The following is a 19247-nucleotide window of genomic DNA, read 5'->3' on the forward strand; positions in this document are numbered from 1 at the left end:
CTTAAAGTTACATTGTTAAACATTAGCTATAGTTTTGCTTATGTTCTTTCGAAAATTATATAGGTTCTACTCTCTGGACTACTCACAAGTTCATCTGAACATCTTGGTTTCTGTGATCATGGATTTGTTTGATGTTTTTTGGGACTTCATTTTATATTCATTAATGGAGATTTACTCCATTACTCCATTACTCCAGTATAGCATAAGTGGGGACTTGGTAGCCTAGTGGTTAAGGTGTTGGACTACTGATTGGAAGGTCATGAGTTCAAATTCAAACTACCACTTCTGGGCCCCTGAGCAAGGCCCTTAACCCTCAGTTGTATAAATCAAAAGAAATTGTACGTCACCCTGGATAAAGGTGTCTGCTAAATACCGTAAATGTTTTTGAAAGGTGCACTATTGATATTTTTTTGTTTCATTGCTTTCTATAGACCCTGCCCGTGTTCTCAACATGCCACCGGTCATCTATGTCCCAAGAAAGTTGCCAGGAATCATACGCTGCCCAGTCGACGCCAACCCACCTGTATTGTCTGTGAGATGGGAAAAAGATGGATATCCCTTAAGAGTTGAAAAGGTTAGGAGGTTATGATGCCCTTTGTGCTGACCTCTGTGACCTCTGTGAGTTTATGCAGGGTGATTGTTTATGCTGTGCAAAATTATAGGGAACACCGCTTGTTCCGTTGTGGCTTATTTCTCACAGTACCCTGGCTGGAGCCAAATGCCAGATGGAAGCATTCGGGTAGCAGAGGTGACTGAAGACTCCCTTGGCACCTACACCTGTGTGCCTTACAATGCTCTAGGTACCATGGGACAATCCCCTCCGGCCACTCTGGTGCTAAAGGTTGGTCCCTTTTTTATAGATTGATGTCTAACATGTCTTATAGTGACGGTTTGTACTGTATATATGACACGCAATGCTACGACAAGCACTACCGTACCGTTAACTGCTATTATTTGTGAAATGTTGTGTATCTACATTTTTTTCCCCCTCATTATAGTGTATATCATAGTAAATAAAGCACACATGACTAGGAAATAACCAACCCTTGTAAGAAATCCAGGTAATGGAATGAAAATGAGTTTTTTGGTTATATCACACGTAACTTTGTTGCTATGGTGATTTCACAACTGCCATATAGGACCCCCCTTACTTTAACGTGAGGCCTGGCGGGGAATACCGTCAGGAGGCCGGCAGGGAGCTTGTCATCCCTTGTGCTGCTTCTGGAGACCCTGAGATTCCAACCATCACCTGGAGAAAGGTACAGTGACTCTACTCTCATAGCAGACCACTGAGAGTTGTTACTTAGTAGTGATGTTTCGAAAGGTAATATGACATAACCACTGGTTTATAACTGTTTCTGTCTTGCTTCGGTTTCTTGTAGGCAGCCTTCATATCAGTCTGCAGTGCATTAGCTACTACTGCTGAGCTACACTCCTGAATTATACTCTATATCATCAGAAAGCTCTGAGCACTCTCTGCCAGGATGAGCTCATTATTAGAGTTTAGAGAATGAAAAATCACCTAAACTCCTCAGATTACTGTAGTTTATTTCAATGCATTGCACTAAATAGCTCTTGCGTTTGCCTCTTGCTCCACTCCAATTCTTTTGCAAGGTCTCTCCAATGTTGTAGAAGCATTTTTGTTTTAGGTTGAGGAGTTGAACCTTCTGCCTGTTTCTGCTTTTACCTTATCAAGGGTCAAAACCAACACATTTGGGAGTGTATGCCTGAGTCTGATTTACGCTTAGGGCCAATTAGTGAATGTTGGATCAACCTTGAAGTAAACAGTACAATATTTCAAACTGTGTTTCTTGAGCCTTCTCTCATATTCTTTTTATTTCATACTGTAATAGCCAACTATCTGTCACTCAACCTCCCGAAAGTCTCTCTTCCACCCTCTTAAGAACGGTTTCTGAATTTGAGACGTACTGCAGCTTGAGCGATAAACACACGGATGTACATTTATAGGTTATGGGGGAATCAGGAAGTAATTAAAAAGTGCTTTAGATTATGCATATTCATTAACTTACTGCATTTCTGTGACTTGTGACTGATCTCTATTATGGCATGTATGTATATGGCAAACAGTTTGTTCCTGAAATACAAATGGTTGGAAAATTTCAATAATTCACAAGCTTTGAATTCATAAGATTTGTGAAATCAGTTGCTGTGCATCCACAGCATAATAGGCCAGGTTTGCATTAATATATATTCTTTAAAGCTTTTTAGAAGTGCACTGGCATTCCGTTCCACCTGTGAAATGGAAATCGACTTATGTGACATTTTTATTTAATATAAGCAAATGTATTATTTTATCGCCTGAAGAAGTTTATGAACTTAAGCGTCTCACAGAGCAGAATTGAGGTTGATATTTCCATTTACTTTGAAAAAAACATTTGTGTGGGAAAAAAAACAAAACTTTTTTTTTGTGGAACATTTCTATGAATATATTGGCCCTATTAGGCTAGTTAAAAACAGAAATACTTCACATTCTTAAAGCCCTGATGTTTATTGCTGAACACGGACAACGCTGCCACTGGTAAAAAAGAGTTAACTCCTTCAAGAACGGTAAAGAGTCAGGATGAGGGTTCAAAAGAAACAAAAAAACAACACCCCACAGTCCAGAATGTAAGGAAATACAACTACAGTATATATTCTTACACATTTGGAGAATTATTCCTTCTAATTGGCCTTACAATTTTATTTATATAGATTTTTACTGTATATAGTGATTTGTGTGATTTGTGTGTTTATAGGTAGGAAAGCCAAGTAGAAGCAAGCACAACATCTTACCAAGTGGCAGCTTACAGTTTGTGTCGCTGAGCAAAGAGGATCATGGGGAATGGGAATGCGTCGCTACTAACGTCGTCACAAGCATCACTGCCAGCACAAGACTTTTTGTAATAGGTATATTGATTGTGTCATTTATCATTTTAAGCACAAATCCCTATTTGGTGTCAGTTTTGGCCTTGGACAAATTGGTGTCAGTTTTGGCCTTGGGTCAATACTACAGTACACAAAACATCCTGCTTTCAGAATCTATTTAAGATTCACAAAGCTGGTGTCCCTCAAGTCTGTGTGTTATGTGATATTCTGTGATGTGTACTGGGTTAGATTGGCATCTAAACAACTGGAGTGAGTCATTATGTGATATGTCTGTAAAGTCTGCAGGTTCTCCTTCCCAAATGTCATGTCTTATACTTTCACAGTAACCTGTACTGGTTGTTTGATGACTGGTTGCATTCATATTACATATTGAATTTGGTGATAATTATAATGCTTGATACGGCTGCACTGCTCCGATGAGTGAGCGTCTAGAGGGTCTCCTGACCGTGACACTTTAAATGTCCGATTTCTTTTAAATCCCACTTGCATGGGCTTTTACAGGTTTTTCTGTTTTTCTGAATTTAATGGTCATTTTTATTTAGAGTCTTTGACCCTAAAAGTAACAATTACTTACCTTGAATGAACGAACAAACAAACAAACAAATGGATGAAAAAACAAACTAATGAATTAATAGATGGATAAATGAATGGATGACTAAGCTTTTAAAAATCAAAGCTATAAATATTTCATTTTAGGTCATTTATCTGTAACTGTTTTATCCTAGTCATTTGGCCTCGTTTATGAAGTCATTAATGTGAAATTTTCACAATTTTAACAAACAATAACAAATTTTAACAATTTTTTTCAATAATTGGTGAATGCGCTAAAGTGCAAAAGACTTTAACAGTAATAAATACACATAAGCAAATTTAAAAAAAAAGCAAAAATAAAATACAATAAAATCAAAAATACAATAAAAGAAAAAAAATACAACAGCAAAATAAAAAAAATACAATAAACAAAACTCAAAAATTCAACAACAAAATAAAAAAAATACAATAAACAAAACTCAAAAATACAACAGCAAAATAAAAAAAAATACAATAAACAAAACTCAAAAATTCAACAACAAAATAAAAAAAGAACAGTAAAACCAATCATTTAATTTTACTGTAGAATTTGAATTACTCAATATAACTGAGCTTGGTTTTGTAATAAATAAATAAATAAATAAATAAATAAATCACTTAAAAATCCTACATGCGTATAGATTCTGTTAGTTGTTGTGTTTTTGTTTGGTTCGTTTTTGTTTTGTTTTTAAGTTGAATTTAACTTTTTTTGCTTGTATAATTGCTCATAGATGCTCATTTTCCAAATCTTGTGCTATTACCAATAAGTATCTAAAAGCCCAATAATTTGCGTGCATCTAGCTGAACCCTGCTTTCCGGAAGAACATCTGACATAACCACAGCAGAGCTTGGAATAGCTTCTAAGCTTTTACCACAGTAAGAACAAAATAAAATTTTTGTGCATAAAAGAAAAGAACTTAAATCATTCAACCATATTTGCTAGACTAAGACAACAGCAGCCTGAAAAAGCAGTGTTCCTTTTCACTGTGATAATCATACCCCCATGTCCAATCAGAAACCAACAAGAAATCTTTCTTTACTGTTTTGCTTAGTGTTGTGTTTGATTTTGCTGTTGTTTTTAACCTTGTTTTTTTGTGTGTGTATGTTTTGATTTTGTTGTATTTGCACAAAATTGCACATTAGGGCCTCTGTATTAAATTATTTAATGCAAGTAAAATAAAAAGCTAAAATTGACAAAGTATTCAATAATACTTTGGCTCCTGAATGTTTTTTCAAACTGGTTTTTCCTCCAGTAAACAATTTACGAATAATGATCGAGGTCAAGTGATTGATGAATATTCATTAGAATCTGCTTAAAAAGAACTTCAATAGGTTAAAATAAGACACAATCAGATTTGTATGCACTGGAAGGAGAGAACAATGACAGAGTTTTTCTGTGTTTCAGGCACCAGTCCCCACGCGCCAGCCAATGTCCGTGTCTCGGTGTCCACAACCTCAGCTAATGTCTCTTGGGAACCCGGATATGATGGAGGCTTTGAGCAGACCTTTTCGGTCTGGTATGGCCCTGTGTAGGTCCCCTAGCACATATAATGTCCCTTAGCAGCATTTCGTTTTGTACTGATGACTAGAAATGGTCTTCACCCTTAAATTCTTTGGAATCATATAAGATTTTCCAAAAGCAGTCTTATCAGATGATTTATTTATGACGTTTAAAGCAATTTATTAGTAATGCATTAACTAGTCTAGTGTTAGCGTTCCCTTTATTTTTCTATTTTTATTGCATAGGTAGGATTTTCTTTGGGGTCTCACTGTGTGCTGTCTTTCAAACAGGAAGAAGAAGACAGATCTGGGTCCTCATGATTGGCTGTCCATTCCTGTGCCCAGCTCTCAGACCTGGTTGGTGGTGCAGGGCTTGGAGCCAAAGACAGCATATCAGTTCAGTGTGCTGGCCCAGAACAAGCTGGGCACAGGCCCGTTCAGTGAGGTAGTCACTGTGAATACAGTAGGTGGGTCTCACTTCCATGTACGCACTCTGTAGGGTGCAGTTGGTCTCTAAATCCATACTGTACAATCTTTCAACGTTTAATGCTGCTTTGGGCTGGAGAATCAAACACCTTTGTACATGTTACTGTGTGTTTGTGTGTGTGTGTGTGTGTGTGTGTGTGTGTGTGTGTGTGTGTGTGTGTGTGTGTGTGTATGTGTGTGTGTGTGTGCGTGCTTTTGGTTATGATTTTTTTTTCCCCTCTCAGTGTACCCTATAAGTACTCCGGAACCACTGGTGCTTCTTACCCCACCGCGGTGCCTCACAGCTAACCGGACACAGCAGGGTGTACTGTTGACATGGCTTCCTCCAGCCAACCACACTTCACCCATAGATCGTTACATTGTTGAGTTTCGCCTAGGAGAGAGGTGGGAGGTGCTCGATGACCTAATTCCAGCAGATGAAACTGAGATCATGGCTAGAGACCTCATTCCGGTAAAAGAAATAACGATAAATTGTTTACTTGTACTGAAATCCATCAAAACATCTTAGAAGTATGATTATTTTTTGGACTATTTTTGGACTTCCCTCACAAATAAAAAGGGCATCTAAGTGAGTTAAGTAGTGACGTGACATACGGCTAAGTACGGTGACCCGTACTCAGAATTTTTTCTCTGCATTTAACCCATCCAAAGTGCACACACACAGCAGTGAACACACACACACACCGTGAACATACACCCGGAGCAGTGGGCAGCCATTTATGCTGCGGTGCCCAGGGAGCAGTTGAGGGGGTTTGCTCAAGGGCACCTCAGTCGTGGCTGGTCCGAGACTCGAACCCCCAACCTTAGGGTTAGGAGTCAAACTCTCTAACCATTAGGCCAAAAACTCTTAATTTGACTCTTTAAGCCAATGGATGTTTTTTCCTTTTAATACTTTTAACCATTTAATTGATCGGAAGTTTGAAATATTTAATTATTTAATATTTAAAATATCATCATGCACATTAGCAAAACACTGTAAATTCTTCGAAAGTACAGGATTTAAAGCATCCCGGTTGTTTTATACGCTAAAAACCATCATTTTTATCTAATTACTCTTTACAAAACCTTAGGGAAACCGTCTATCTGCAGTTTAGTTTCATCCTGATTTTATTCCAACCTAGACACTTTGCTATCAGCTCAGCTAAATCCCTTTTACCTTTAAACCAAAGCTTTTTTGGCTTTTCACCGCTGACTGAAACGCTTGTACTAAATTTCTTTGTTGCTATTAATAGAGCTACTTATTCACTTTATTTTTAATTCAGTCGTGTAATAGCAGTGGTGGACATGTGAGAAGTGGACATCCATTTCTCTGGCCCTCTGGTCTCTGGTGATATTTGACCTACACCATGTTAACCCACTTTGAGAACGTTGTAATATGTTTTTTATGTCCCTCTTATTCTAGGACTCATGGTATGAATTCCGTGCCCTTGCAGTCATGGATGATCTCATTAGTGAAAGCAGTAATGTAGTGGGAGTGTCAAGCACAGGTAAGAATTTGAAAAAGCTATTTTTAGCTCCCATGATATCACAGCTTTAGCAGCTTTTACCATGTGGTACCTCATTGCCCCCTGCTGATCCTAACAGATAGCGTGCTTCTTTCCCATGCTTTGTAGCATTAGTACACGTCTGTTCACAAAATGAATGCCAGTAGATTATTAGAACGAAATAACATGGATGCTTTATTGGCTGCTCTGTGAATAACTGCATGCTAGTTGGCTGCTTTGCTTCCATCTTATTTCATGCTCTGCAGTGTGTCTCCTCTCTCAGACCCCTTCCCTCCCACAGAGATCTCTGACGAGGGGCTGGCAAGGCCAGTGGTGGCTGGGATTGTGGCTACAATTTGTTTCCTAGCCGCCGCCATACTTTTTAGCACGCTAGCTGCGTGCTTTGTGAACAAGCAGCACCGTCGCAAGCTCAAGCGCAAGCGAGGTGAGTCCTGTTTCTGATTACTGTACATAACTGTACACTGGCCAAGTCACATACAAGATGTTAACTGGGCAGTTGCTTTACATTACACCTTACATTACAAACTAAATTGGAAAAAAAATACAATAAAATTACAAGTTACATGAATTATGTGTATATGGATGGATGAAAGAAGTGAAACAGAGTAACCAGCTATGACACAATCTTGAGCAAAAACTTTACTAACTACTAACATTAGAAAATGTTTTTGTTTTTGGTTTTTGGGTTGGGTTTTGTGGGGTTTTGTAATATATTACAATATTATATAAATGAACTGTAACTTAAAAAAGCAGAGAGAAAAAAAACCAACTCCCTACTAACATTTTCTAACAAAGGTTTCATTTGGTGAGTATGTTTAAATACAAAGTGCTTCAATGCACCTTGATCCTATAACTATCTTATAGGCATTTCAATAATTTAATTATTAAATATTGTTGCTTTGTCTTTGTGTCTAGATCCACCATTGTCAATAACTCACACCAGGAAAAGTATCGAGTCTCCGTAAGTTTTGATGCATCGCAACATCCATCATACTTTGCAGTTTAACGGATATGTTGAGATGCTGCTTGCATGTGTGAGTGTGTGTGTGTGTGTGTGTGTGTGTGTGTGTGTGTGAAAGTGTGTGTGTGTGAGAGAGAGAGAGAGAGAGAGAGAGAGAGAATGTGTGTGGCAGTGAGTATAGGAGGAAGTGCATGTACAGAGTGGTAGACCAAAAGGCTGACCATAGCAGCCGCCGTGTTTCCTGTGACGGATGCATGGAAGAGGATTTGAGTGACCAACTGAATGACTGCTAAAAATGCATCTGTGCTTACATCTGCTTTTTTGGTCAGCAAGATGCATTGATTTGCAATTACCACCGATGTCATGCAGCTTCCCTATAGTTTGCTGAGGTGGAGCCTGATCAATCATCAGTGTCACCATGATGCTTATACATGAGCTTCTGAGAACTGATTAGTGCAGCCATGGCCACATAAACATTTAAACAGCATTTTGAAGTTTACCCAGACTTCACTGTACCCCCAGCCCAAATTGAGGAAGGCATTTAATCCCATTCTGATTTCGTGGCGGTTTTTGTTAATTCTAATCCCATGTTTCCATCCATCTTCATCCATCTTTGCATCACTGTTTGGAAACCCGGTCGGGTCTGATGGCCGCCTCTTGCCCCTCCTCTCTATTGTGTCTCTTACCGCAGGCCTCCTCTTACCCCTTTGCCTGGCATTGAGCCCTACTGGGAAGAGCCAGACAGGAGCAGCTACAGGCCCCCATCCACCAGTCCTCAGTGAGTGCCTGCACCTTATCCCTTTCCCAGCACGTGGCGCTGAATGCGTCTCGCTGCTTTGGCTGCATGCTTTCTTCTTTTGTGGTGCGGACTTAGACTAGACATTGGTTAACACCCCTTTGGCATAATAGAATACACTGCTGCTCCTAGGTTTACCTACAGATACTTTTTTTTCTTGAGGTAGATGATTATTGATTATTATTAAGCCATTATGTTTGAAGGTTGAGAGCTATATGGCAGATATGACAGTCAAATATTGAGCCTGTCTCTACTGCTATTCAATCTTATTGTCTCTTGTTTCCATTCTGTTGTCAACTCATGGAGCACCATGACACTGTCTTTTGTTTCATCTTCAGTGAAAGTGACATATTGTGTGAACCTGTTTTGTGTGATAGCAATAAACATATATATATAGTTTTTATATTATAGTCTTCCTATAACAAAATACACTTCAAAGCCTTGAATTATTCAAAGAGAGACTCGTAAAATACCTAATATATCTTCACGCTGTATTCTACAGAATAATAAGCACTGTGTCTGCTCTGATTCACAGGCTGTCCTCTGGGAAAATCAGTCCAGAGAGCATCGCCTCCTCCCGTCCGCCGTCTCTGGCCAGTGTAGGCACACCTGGCCTCTATGTCAAAAAGCTGCCAAGCCCAAGAAAGGAGAAGGAGCTCTCACTGTACAAGCGAACCAAGCGAGCAATAACGGGCAAAAAGTACAGCGTGTCAAAGCACGAGGCCGAGGTCACCACTCCCATTGAGCTGATCAGCCGCGGGCCAGATGGCCGCTTCGTCATGGAGCCATCAGACACAGACACATCACTGAAGCAACGGCGCATTGAGGGCTTCCCCTTCGTAGAGGAGTCAGACCTGTACCCTGAGTTCAGACAGTCAGATGAAGAGAATGATGAACCTGGCCCCCTCCCCCCTGTTATGGCCACACTCAGGCCCCAGATTTCGCCTGTGTCCTCAAGCCAGGAGTCCTACATGGTGCAGCCCCCAGCCTACAGCCCCCGCTTCCACAGGCCTATGGAAGGTACGAGCATCTTGGAGGGTAGCGGGCTTCAGGCCACAGGGCAGAGCCGAGTTTCCCACTTTCACAGAGTCTTTCCTCCGGGCCCTTTCTATGGCTATGTAGGTAGTGGTGCCGAGCTGGAGCTGCATCCTCCGTTCTACGCAGCCGACGTGAGCCCACGCAGCTCAGCCATGTCCTCCTCACCACCGTGCCCCACCGAGGGGTCTTTCCACCATCCCACCATTGCTTCTGGCCACACCCTTCCGCTGGCACATGGCCCACCCTCCTCTCGCTCTACTGACACTTGGCGCCCTCCTGACTTCCCCTTTCTAGGTCAGGAGGGTGCCTGTGTCGTTTTGCCACCACACCCTCCTCCCCCCCATCTCCGCCGAGACGTGCCCGAACCGCCACCCTACCCGTTGCGTAGCCACGCCCCCTCCAGCTCAGCGTTCCTGCGGCTGGAAGCGCTCCCTTCTCAGGGCCTAGCGAGCACTCATGCAGCTATGCAACAGGCCCAGATCGTGGGGCAGTTGAGACACACTGCCCACGGGATGGGCATACCAGTGTTGCCTTACCCAGGCCGAGCAGGGAGCCCCAGCACGCTACGCAGCGAGAGCTCGGACGAGCCGTGGCTGAGCCCGAGGGCGGCACGCCGCCTGGAACTGGGCCCACAGCAGGTGGTACTGCAGCCATCACGCCTCTCACCCCTCACTCAGACACCTCCTAGCTCTCGAGCTGGCTCGCCCGACATCCTGGTGCGCCCGCCACCACGGCAGGGCGTCCTACGCTCCTCACGTTCACAGGAGATACCTGAGAGCATGCGCCACATCACCTTCTCCCGGAGGTCCCTGTCCTCTTCCCCTGCCACTTCTCCCACCCTGGGCTCAGGCTCCATCCGCCTGCCTGGCCTGGGCTATGGTGCCCATGTGGCCTTTGCCACTGCAGCAGCCAGCTATCCGTCACAGTCCCCCTCGCCCCCAGCGGAGAGCAGTGATGCTTTTGGTCAGCTGCCATCACAAAGGAGGACAGACGAAGAGATGCTGCCCTCAGAGCCCTCACCAGGGTAGGTGAACTGCACCATTGGCAGTTCCAAAAACATGACAGAGATCACGTTTTCATCTGCCAATCTGCAAAAGCAGTGCCCTTCATGCTTTTGCTGTTTTTATTTTAAAACAAAAGCTTCTGTTAAATACACATCTAAAATCACATTTTTACTTATATATATATAAAACCTTTTCTGCTATTTCACTGTTTTATACTTTTGTTATCTTACAGAAGTAAGCTTTAACTTTGCTATCTTGGTTTTTAACGTTCCATTTTTGTAGACTTTTAAATGGTTCAGTAATTTTCTAATGATAATTTCATGACTTTTTTGTCCTTTTTTATGGGCTGGCCATCTCATGTCATCTTCTCCAGCTCATTCACTCATCGCTCTCTCTTCCACTCCCACTGACTCAGTGCTTTCTTCATCAGGTGGCCTTCTTAGGCGGCCTTCCTTGCCAGGGATGAGCCTGCACTCATCTCTTGCAATGTTCACCATCCTCATCTAGAATAGCGTTGGATGATTTTAAAAAAAGAAAAATCTTTGTCCTTCCAGGCTTTGGTAGTCTTACCTTCTTTGTTTTTGATTGATCTCAGCTATCTGGGCAGCATTGTTGTGACCAGGTCCTCTACACCATAATAGGTAAGGGTTGAGTCCATGTCTGAAAGGGGAGAGGTTAGCAGGTGGGGCCTTAAATTTTTTCATTTAAAGGGGAATTACCTTGACTATTTTTTTAATGAAATGAACAATCAGTTGGCTAGATTCAATATTTGACTTTCATTTTTTAATTTTATAATATAAAGACCTAATTTGGAAGTAGTATTAGTACTTCTACAGCAAGGTGTCTAGTTTGGTGTGCGTTTGACCAAACAAGAATACTGTATAGAGTTTGAATGTATTTTTAACCCCAAGACTTGAATATTCCCCTTTAAAAAATTGTTCCATGTCCAAAAGTATCATGCATGTCAAATTTTCTTCCTCAACGATGAATCAATAACGGTGATCCTGAAACTAAAATTCTTGTCCCATTTGTTGTCCCAGTGGTTTGGTTTTTCTTCATGTGACTGTTGTTTAATGGCCATTCTACCCCCTCCCTGCCATCTTTTCTCCTGTCAGCATGGTGAAGCCACTCTGTTCATGCTAACCAGAGTTGTGCTTGATGTGACTGTAGGACTGTAGTGTGTCAGCCATGTCTTTTCCCCCCTCCTCTACTAATGCCTTTCGCTTTCTCTCTCCACAGCCTCAGCAACAGGGGAGACTCTCTATAAACGCTTTGTGTTTCTGTGCCTTGTGATACCCATGAGTTGTTGGCTGACACTTCCAAAGTGTGGACTTTTCATTTTATATGGTCTCCTTGTCGTGATAGTCGGGATGGCATGTACGATTAAAAATAAAAACATCGAAAGGAGTTGCTTTTTTAGGCGAGAGAAAATCGATTTGCGTGTGACTAGAATGTGTCTCTGAGTGTTGCTGCGTTTTTAATTTGTGAGTTTTTACAACAGCATGAGGTAAACATCAGCTATGCCACTTTTCATTTACTAACCCTCTGAAAATATTGAAAGTAAAGACAACTAACCAAATGAAAATGTTGTTGCTCACAGGAAATAATCGTTCTGTATATGAGCGGATCGTTAATGTAAACCATTATGGGATTCTTTCCTAAAAGCAAAACTGTATTTTGTCGAATGTGAATGTAACTTTATGTAATCGTTCATTAAATTATTCCCTTATTAGGTATGTTTTTATAATCTGTTTCTTATTGAGTTTAGGAAGTAAAATATTTAAGTAAGACACCTCTGCTCCTTATAAGTAACACTGGCTTATGTACAGTACTTCTACTATAACTGGTATGCACTCTGTTGGTTGTGTAAAGTAATGGGCCTTTTTTTTTGTGCATCTACCTGCCTGTTTCTAGGGAGCCTGTAGGTGCACTGAGAGCGCCTGCAGGGTCTGAGAGCTTCGAAACACTGTTTTATCATTTTATGAAAAAAAACAAGAAAGTTGCTGCCAACAACAACAACAACTCCACGTCCAAGAAAAGATCAGGTCGGTATGATGTCTTTTATAATATACTTTTTTTTTAATTCTTTAAATAAAGTCCCTCTACTGCATTCATTAGTCGGAACGTGTCACCATGTAAGCTCGTCAGATTTGGGAGGTAGCGTTTGTGACGCTGGTATAAAACACAGCAGCATTCATTTGAACAACTGGTTTTCTCCGGTTTGAAGATGTGACGTACAGTATAAGGTGACATATCGTAGGCATTTGGACAATCAGTATCACAAAATGAATAGTATGATTATCTAATCACCTGAAGAAAACACTCTTATCTGCCAGGGTTTTAGATGTCTTTTGTCTTAATGGCTGTTTTTATTGCTGCATTTTTAAAACTGACTTCGTACCTTCGTACCTGATACGATCTTTGCAGGCAGACACGAGGCAAGTTTCAAATAACCCAAATAAGAACAACTTCCACTGTGTTTTGGTAAAATATATTCACGTTCTTGTAAAATACTGTAGGTACTATGTCAAAGTATATTACTGTCAGAAAAACTATATTTTGAATATCATTGAAACCCAATTTTGCATCTTTTTTTTTTTTTTGCTGTTTTCCAGAATTCAGCTCTAGTGACTTCTGGTGGTTTTTTGCAGGCAGCCACAAAAACAGCATTTTATCTCAAACTTGCTGTAATTTCTTTAAAAATGTATCAATGAATAAATGCAAACAAAGTTGCTATCCTTGACCTTAGCTCATTCCAATGGAACTCCACTATTTACTTTTGCTGTTTTTCATGTATGAAAGATGTATACTCACCCCTCCTAACCACCAGAAGGCAGTGTTTAGCACATGTATACTTTCTTGTTCACATCTGCATGCATGCTGAGACTTTAACACATGGTGATGCAGTACAGTATGTGCCGTTTTGCTTGAATATTTAAGTGCAGATGCAAAAGTAGTCCATTGGATCTCAATTTTTATAGTAAATACTATGTCATAGAGTCACCAGGTGATTTTGTGGTAAGTCATCAGCATGTGTGCACACAAACACATGAAGTTACGCAGACCATTATCTGAAACCGCGGTCATTTTAAGATTGCTGAGCTGAGTATACTAATTATTTTGTGGTGTTTAATCATACTTTGTGTAATTACCTGCATATGGTAGAACTGTCATTGACAAGGAACCCTGAAGGTTATACAAGGATCACAGAACCACAGTTACATATGGAACTAGCATTGTTTCCCCTCTTATCTCTCGATGGATGGTGTGTAACATGTGCAAACAATGTCATCAGAAACAGGACTCAACCAAAAGACTGCCCTAAAAGGTGCTTACATATAATTGTTGCACTCACAGCACTAAAAAGTGTGATGTTAATCTTGCAGAATCTGGAGAAAGTGCTTGGTGATTCCCACATAGTGGTAGACCTCTGTAATAGGATTGGGAGGCTCTAATATGCTCTAATTGTAGTGTGGCATGCCAAAATAGGACACTAATATCTGTTTAAAGAAGAGACCCCATGCAACATTGATGCCAGGACGCCAATGTTTTTTGTAAACATGAGTTTTTTTTGCCACAGAGAATAATATTGGTAAACTTTCTAATCAGTAAACCTACTAAGTGGTATAAAGCAGACTTATGCTAATTTAATATCTGCCCTTTTTGTATTAATTTGTGCTTACAGCTTTCATTCCCAAAGTGACTGACAGGGCAGACTCACAAAAAAAAAAAGACGTTGGTGCTTTTGTGTTTGAAATGAGTAATTAAATATGTAATCCTGCCTGTAGCGGCTAACTTTTGTGTCCAGATTTTGTATTACGGAACATTTTCACTTTGCATTCTTCTCTCTAGATGTGTCTACCTCTCAGACCCAGCAGCAATTCGCATCTCTGGCACCACAGCATCAACAAAAGATCTGCTCTCCCACCAGGAAGCGGAGGGAAAAAGTACAGAGAAAATCCCCTTACCCCCTCTTATGTTCCATGCTGCGCTGGCCTTGCCCCAAAGAAGACCGGAAAGCCCTCTTGGCCAGTTTGAACTCCCGAACACCTCCAAACTACGGAGCTCTGCCTTGATTGGTGGGAGAATCGCATACTGATCCATTAATTTCAACAGTAGATATGCAGTCAGTATTGAATTTGATTGACCTAAAGATTTATTAACCTTCTCCTTTGGCACAATCTCATCTATACACACATATGTCTTCTGAAATGTATGTAATAAGGTGCCCAAGTAGAAGAAATAGCAACGATAGAGGACAGAACAAAAAATTCATTTGAATACGTTTATGATTTATCAAAAAACAAACAAACAAACAAACTTGCAGACAAATTTCGTTTTTTTCTAGAGATTACACTCAAGAATAAATTATTGTGTATATTGTAAAACCGTAAGTCCCTCAGAACCTCTAATTAACACAGGGTTTATTCTTTTCCTCCTACAGAAGATACCTCAGTAAAAACGTAATTTTGGCACATACGTATTTACAGCACTTATGCCATCATTTGTGCAAAACTAGCATTATAAGTTCAATGGCCTCCATTGCCGGTAATATGTATTATTATTTGTTCTAGTAAGAAGGCATTGATCCAGAGTGTGCAAAATTGCTGTTCTTATTTTATTTCCTATTATTTCGAAGATTTATTCATCAGTTTAATATCAAATCAATCATCTGATGCAAAGCACAGACGATCACAGAACTTAATTGTAAGTCAGAACAAAGTCTTTGGATCATAATGCAATACTGATCTGCTGCTATGTCTGGATCTGTCATTATAAACCTTTCTGAGGGGTCTCTTACGTGCATCGACGTGTACTAAATTGATCCGCTTTAGCCCAGATTTTCTTCAAGCGCAATGTTAACCCATTTTTATTTGTTGTCTATTCTTGAAACAGACAATTAGTGCTATTTTTTAATACACTTACTGGGGACTGGACATAGCATTCAAAACATACTTTTGTACTTTTGGGGTAGAAAAAAAAATGTATAGAGACAGTAAACAAACAAAAAAAAAACTTTGGCATGTTAAAGGTGACATTAACACTAGACTGCTAGTATTTTTTTCTCTTAAGATATTTAAAAGACTGCCTTTTTCAGAGGGTTTTTGAGCGACTTTATGTTCACGCCTCAGATTCTCTTTTGTATACAAGAGATGTTGGGGGAAAAACATTCAGTTCAAAGAAAAGACCTACTAATATATCATGATAAATATTACAACTCCCATCAATGCTCTTTCCTCAGTGTCTCCTCAAAGTCAAAAATTTCCGAAGGTTAACGAAGTTGAAGTATTGTAACTATTGTACTTTGGCAACCCTTGCACAAATGTCCGTAGAAGTCGTGAAATGCATTGTTAGTGTACTGTTAAACTGTTTTAATCAGTTTGATAGAGATATCAAGTATTACCGCATAGAATATATTATATGTACACCAAGGCAGTACTGTAAAGTAGATATTGTGCTGACAAATGAAGAAAACATATACCAATGAGAATTAACATGAACCTAGTCACCGGAAACATAACAGGCAGGTTCTCTAGATCGCTTTATACTTAACAAAGTGAACTACTTAAAGTAGCTTGTCCATTTTTTTGTTAGGGGGAAAAAAATGCATGGATTATCCTCATCTTTTGTTTTTTTTCCAATCCATTTGTAAATCTTCATGAGGTACAAACAAAGGTAGGTGTCGTTAGCGAACTGACGCGTATCTAATCACGAAAAAAAAATGCTTTATCACGTCTAGAGCCCACTAATATCCTCTGACTTACTACATGCATCAAGATAAAACATTAGCATGTGTTGGTTCAGTATAGTCCTAACCGATGATGAATGTATGGTTTGGCTTGAAGAGTGTTTGTTCTACTTTTTTTTTGTAAAGCTTGTTTTTTAATTTATTTTTTTTTTTTTTTTTACATTTTATTGAAAAGCCCATTGTTGGACTAATCATTCATCTGAACCGACTTCTTAAAAATAATCTATTCTCCCTAATATTTTACTAAAATGTCCAATACAGCATGTCTGTCAACATGGAGGGGGTAAACAGTTTTGCTTCGGTACGTTGCTGTAATCTGCAAAAAAAAAAAAAAAAAGACAAAAGCACACCCTGGGTAGATATTCATTGACATTCTGAGATGCTTACTGATATCCCAATTACTCAAGATCAAAAAATATATTGGATTAAATGGTAGGAAAAAGGGAAAGTGTAACTGCATAGAAGTGCTTTTCCTTTTCCAGCACATCAGTTGGCTGATGGACTGTACAAGTCTGTGTTTGCTTGTGGCATAGTTTCCCCCTCTCATACATTACATGTATCAGTATGTAAAGCTGCTTTTCATGTTAAGTATATCGGGAGTCATTGTAGGACACCCATTTAGCGGCCTTTAGCTGTCCAGTAAAGCTAAGGACCGTTTGTTTTTTTGTTTTTGTTCTTGTTTGTTTGAGAGATCCTACAAATCCCCCCACATGTTTACATTACTCAGAGATACAGCGCGAGGACGTGGCACATCATCCTCATTTTGACTTGGTGCTATGTCTTTTTGAACTCTTGTGGTGCTGTGTTCCACACGTTAACACAACAACTCATGTACAGTCCTCTTCGCACCGCCGTTGTTCCTCTCATCAAGGTCTTTTAGTGAATAGGGTTGTAAGCAATAATAACATACTAACAAGACAACAGCACTTGCATTCTCATTCTGTATCACTGCAGAAATTCGAAGAAAAAAAAAGGCATGCTTAGCAAGATTCATTTCCAGTAACATGTTTGGTCTCAGATGTGATCGAAGAAATTTGCTTACTAGATTTGCATTTGTATGACGATTTGCAGAACAAATTAAAAATGTAACCAGGGTATATTTAAAAAAAAAAAAAGTTAAAAGTCCTGTCGAGCATGGACTAAACCTAGCAACGCAATCGATATTGATTACAACACAGTCTGGAGAATTCTATCAAATGCAGTATTTGATATAATGGTGGTTTTTACACACATGAGTTCAACCTGTCAGCTCCTGTTTAGCCTTTCTGTACACGCCGACAGGATTTCTTTCTTCAGATGAGGCTCGATCGGATTCTGTTTTAGTTTCTCCAGTACATGCATGGAGACCTGAGCTAATGCATCTCTCTTGTAGAATATTACTAATGCTGTATATGTAGACAAGCCCCCTTTTTGCTTGTTAGGAAATAATAGGGCTCATGCATATGAATTTGTCATAACGGCTCTTAGATTTGCCTGTACTTTGCTTAGTGTGCTTTTTTTTTTTTTTTTTTTTTTTTAAATAATAATTATTTTCTACAGTGTGAAACTCAGCCTTTTTATGTTGTATCGTGAACTACTAATTTCACATTTGTCAGCTTTCATTCGTTTGAATACATTTCGAGTGTTTCCTGTTCATCGCTTTTCATGTTTACCAGCACTAAGAATCTAGAATGTATTACAACATTATGCACTAATTTATGACTGTTTTAAGATTAAACCTCATACGTTTAGAGATCATGCTATTTGGAATCATATTTCTTGTGTTTTTTATTTTTATTTTTTATTTTTCTATTTCAATTGTGTTGTAAAGATTTTTTTATTTGTTGTTGGGTTTTTTTTTTTTTTTTTTTTTTTTTTTTTTACAATTTCTTTACTGTAGACAGATTCTGGGCTGACTTTGGCTTATGTTTTGTCATTTTCCTTTCCCACCTCAAATGCAGTGTACTGAGACTGTTCATGTTTCACGCAAAAAAACAAAAAACACCAATAATAGACCTTTTTTCCTTGTATCTTTCTTTTGTAGTTGAAGGATTGAACAAGTACATTCAAGTGTCATTGGTAGGTCTGATTTATTTCAGGTATTATTCTTAAACAGTATGGTGCTGAACCAAAGCCTTATGTAAAATATTGTTCTACTGTATTGTTTCACTCTTCTGCCACTGCTGTTAAGACAAGTGAACTTTCTCCAAGAAAATTGGGACATGTTGCTAGCCAAACTGACTGATACCACTATAATGCAGTGTGCCTCAAATTCCTCGTCCTTGAATAATACTGCGCAGTACAGTACAGGCAGGGACTTTTAAAAAAGGAAAAGAAAAAAAAATATTCACATGCCCAGTAAAACAGTAGGATTTGGTGCCTGGTGTGTCCTCTTCATGTCTGCTGCTAGGAATAAATGTTAATGGTGTCTCATATCTGTATAACATTATCAGAATCATGTTGTGTGTCTCCACTGTTTAACTCTTTTGGACAATAAGAGCAGAATTTAAAAGTGATTTATCGGTATGTCTGGAATTATCTGCCACGAAGGAAAATGTTCCTGTAATATTTCTCTGTATTGTCCTCGAGATCATGCGGTCACGTTTTAACCTGAAACACATTATATCTCTAACGTAGAAAGCGTTTCCTGAGTTTCCGAGCTTTAGGATGTTGTGTTTCTTAGCTGTCTCAGATGGTCCAATTGAGCTAATATAAAGTGGAGCAGTTCAGATAGCATTGTTTACATCACCAGATGCCCAGATATGCACATTTT

The 19247-nt window shown here is 39.5% G+C and overlaps 1 protein-coding gene across 1 annotated transcript in view; it reads left to right on the top strand.

The window, feature by feature from the left end:
- Positions 1–19247, top strand: part of igsf9ba (immunoglobulin superfamily, member 9Ba) — a 79144-nt gene extending 59897 nt beyond the window's left edge. The window contains exons 8-21 of the mRNA XM_060888758.1: positions 432–574; positions 701–841; positions 1140–1259; positions 2757–2907; positions 4862–4985; positions 5248–5423; positions 5667–5893; positions 6845–6929; positions 7210–7371; positions 7863–7908; positions 8600–8686; positions 9240–10766; positions 12661–12791; positions 14599–19247. Coding sequence (XP_060744741.1) covers positions 432–574; positions 701–841; positions 1140–1259; positions 2757–2907; positions 4862–4985; positions 5248–5423; positions 5667–5893; positions 6845–6929; positions 7210–7371; positions 7863–7908; positions 8600–8686; positions 9240–10766; positions 12661–12791; positions 14599–14822 — 3344 coding nt within the window. The 3' untranslated portion in view covers positions 14823–19247. The remainder of the gene's footprint in view (positions 1–431; positions 575–700; positions 842–1139; positions 1260–2756; positions 2908–4861; positions 4986–5247; positions 5424–5666; positions 5894–6844; positions 6930–7209; positions 7372–7862; positions 7909–8599; positions 8687–9239; positions 10767–12660; positions 12792–14598) is intronic.

Source organism: Tachysurus vachellii, chromosome 15, assembly GCF_030014155.1.
Source record: "Tachysurus vachellii isolate PV-2020 chromosome 15, HZAU_Pvac_v1, whole genome shotgun sequence".
Classification (NCBI taxonomy): domain Eukaryota; kingdom Metazoa; phylum Chordata; class Actinopteri; order Siluriformes; family Bagridae; genus Tachysurus; species Tachysurus vachellii.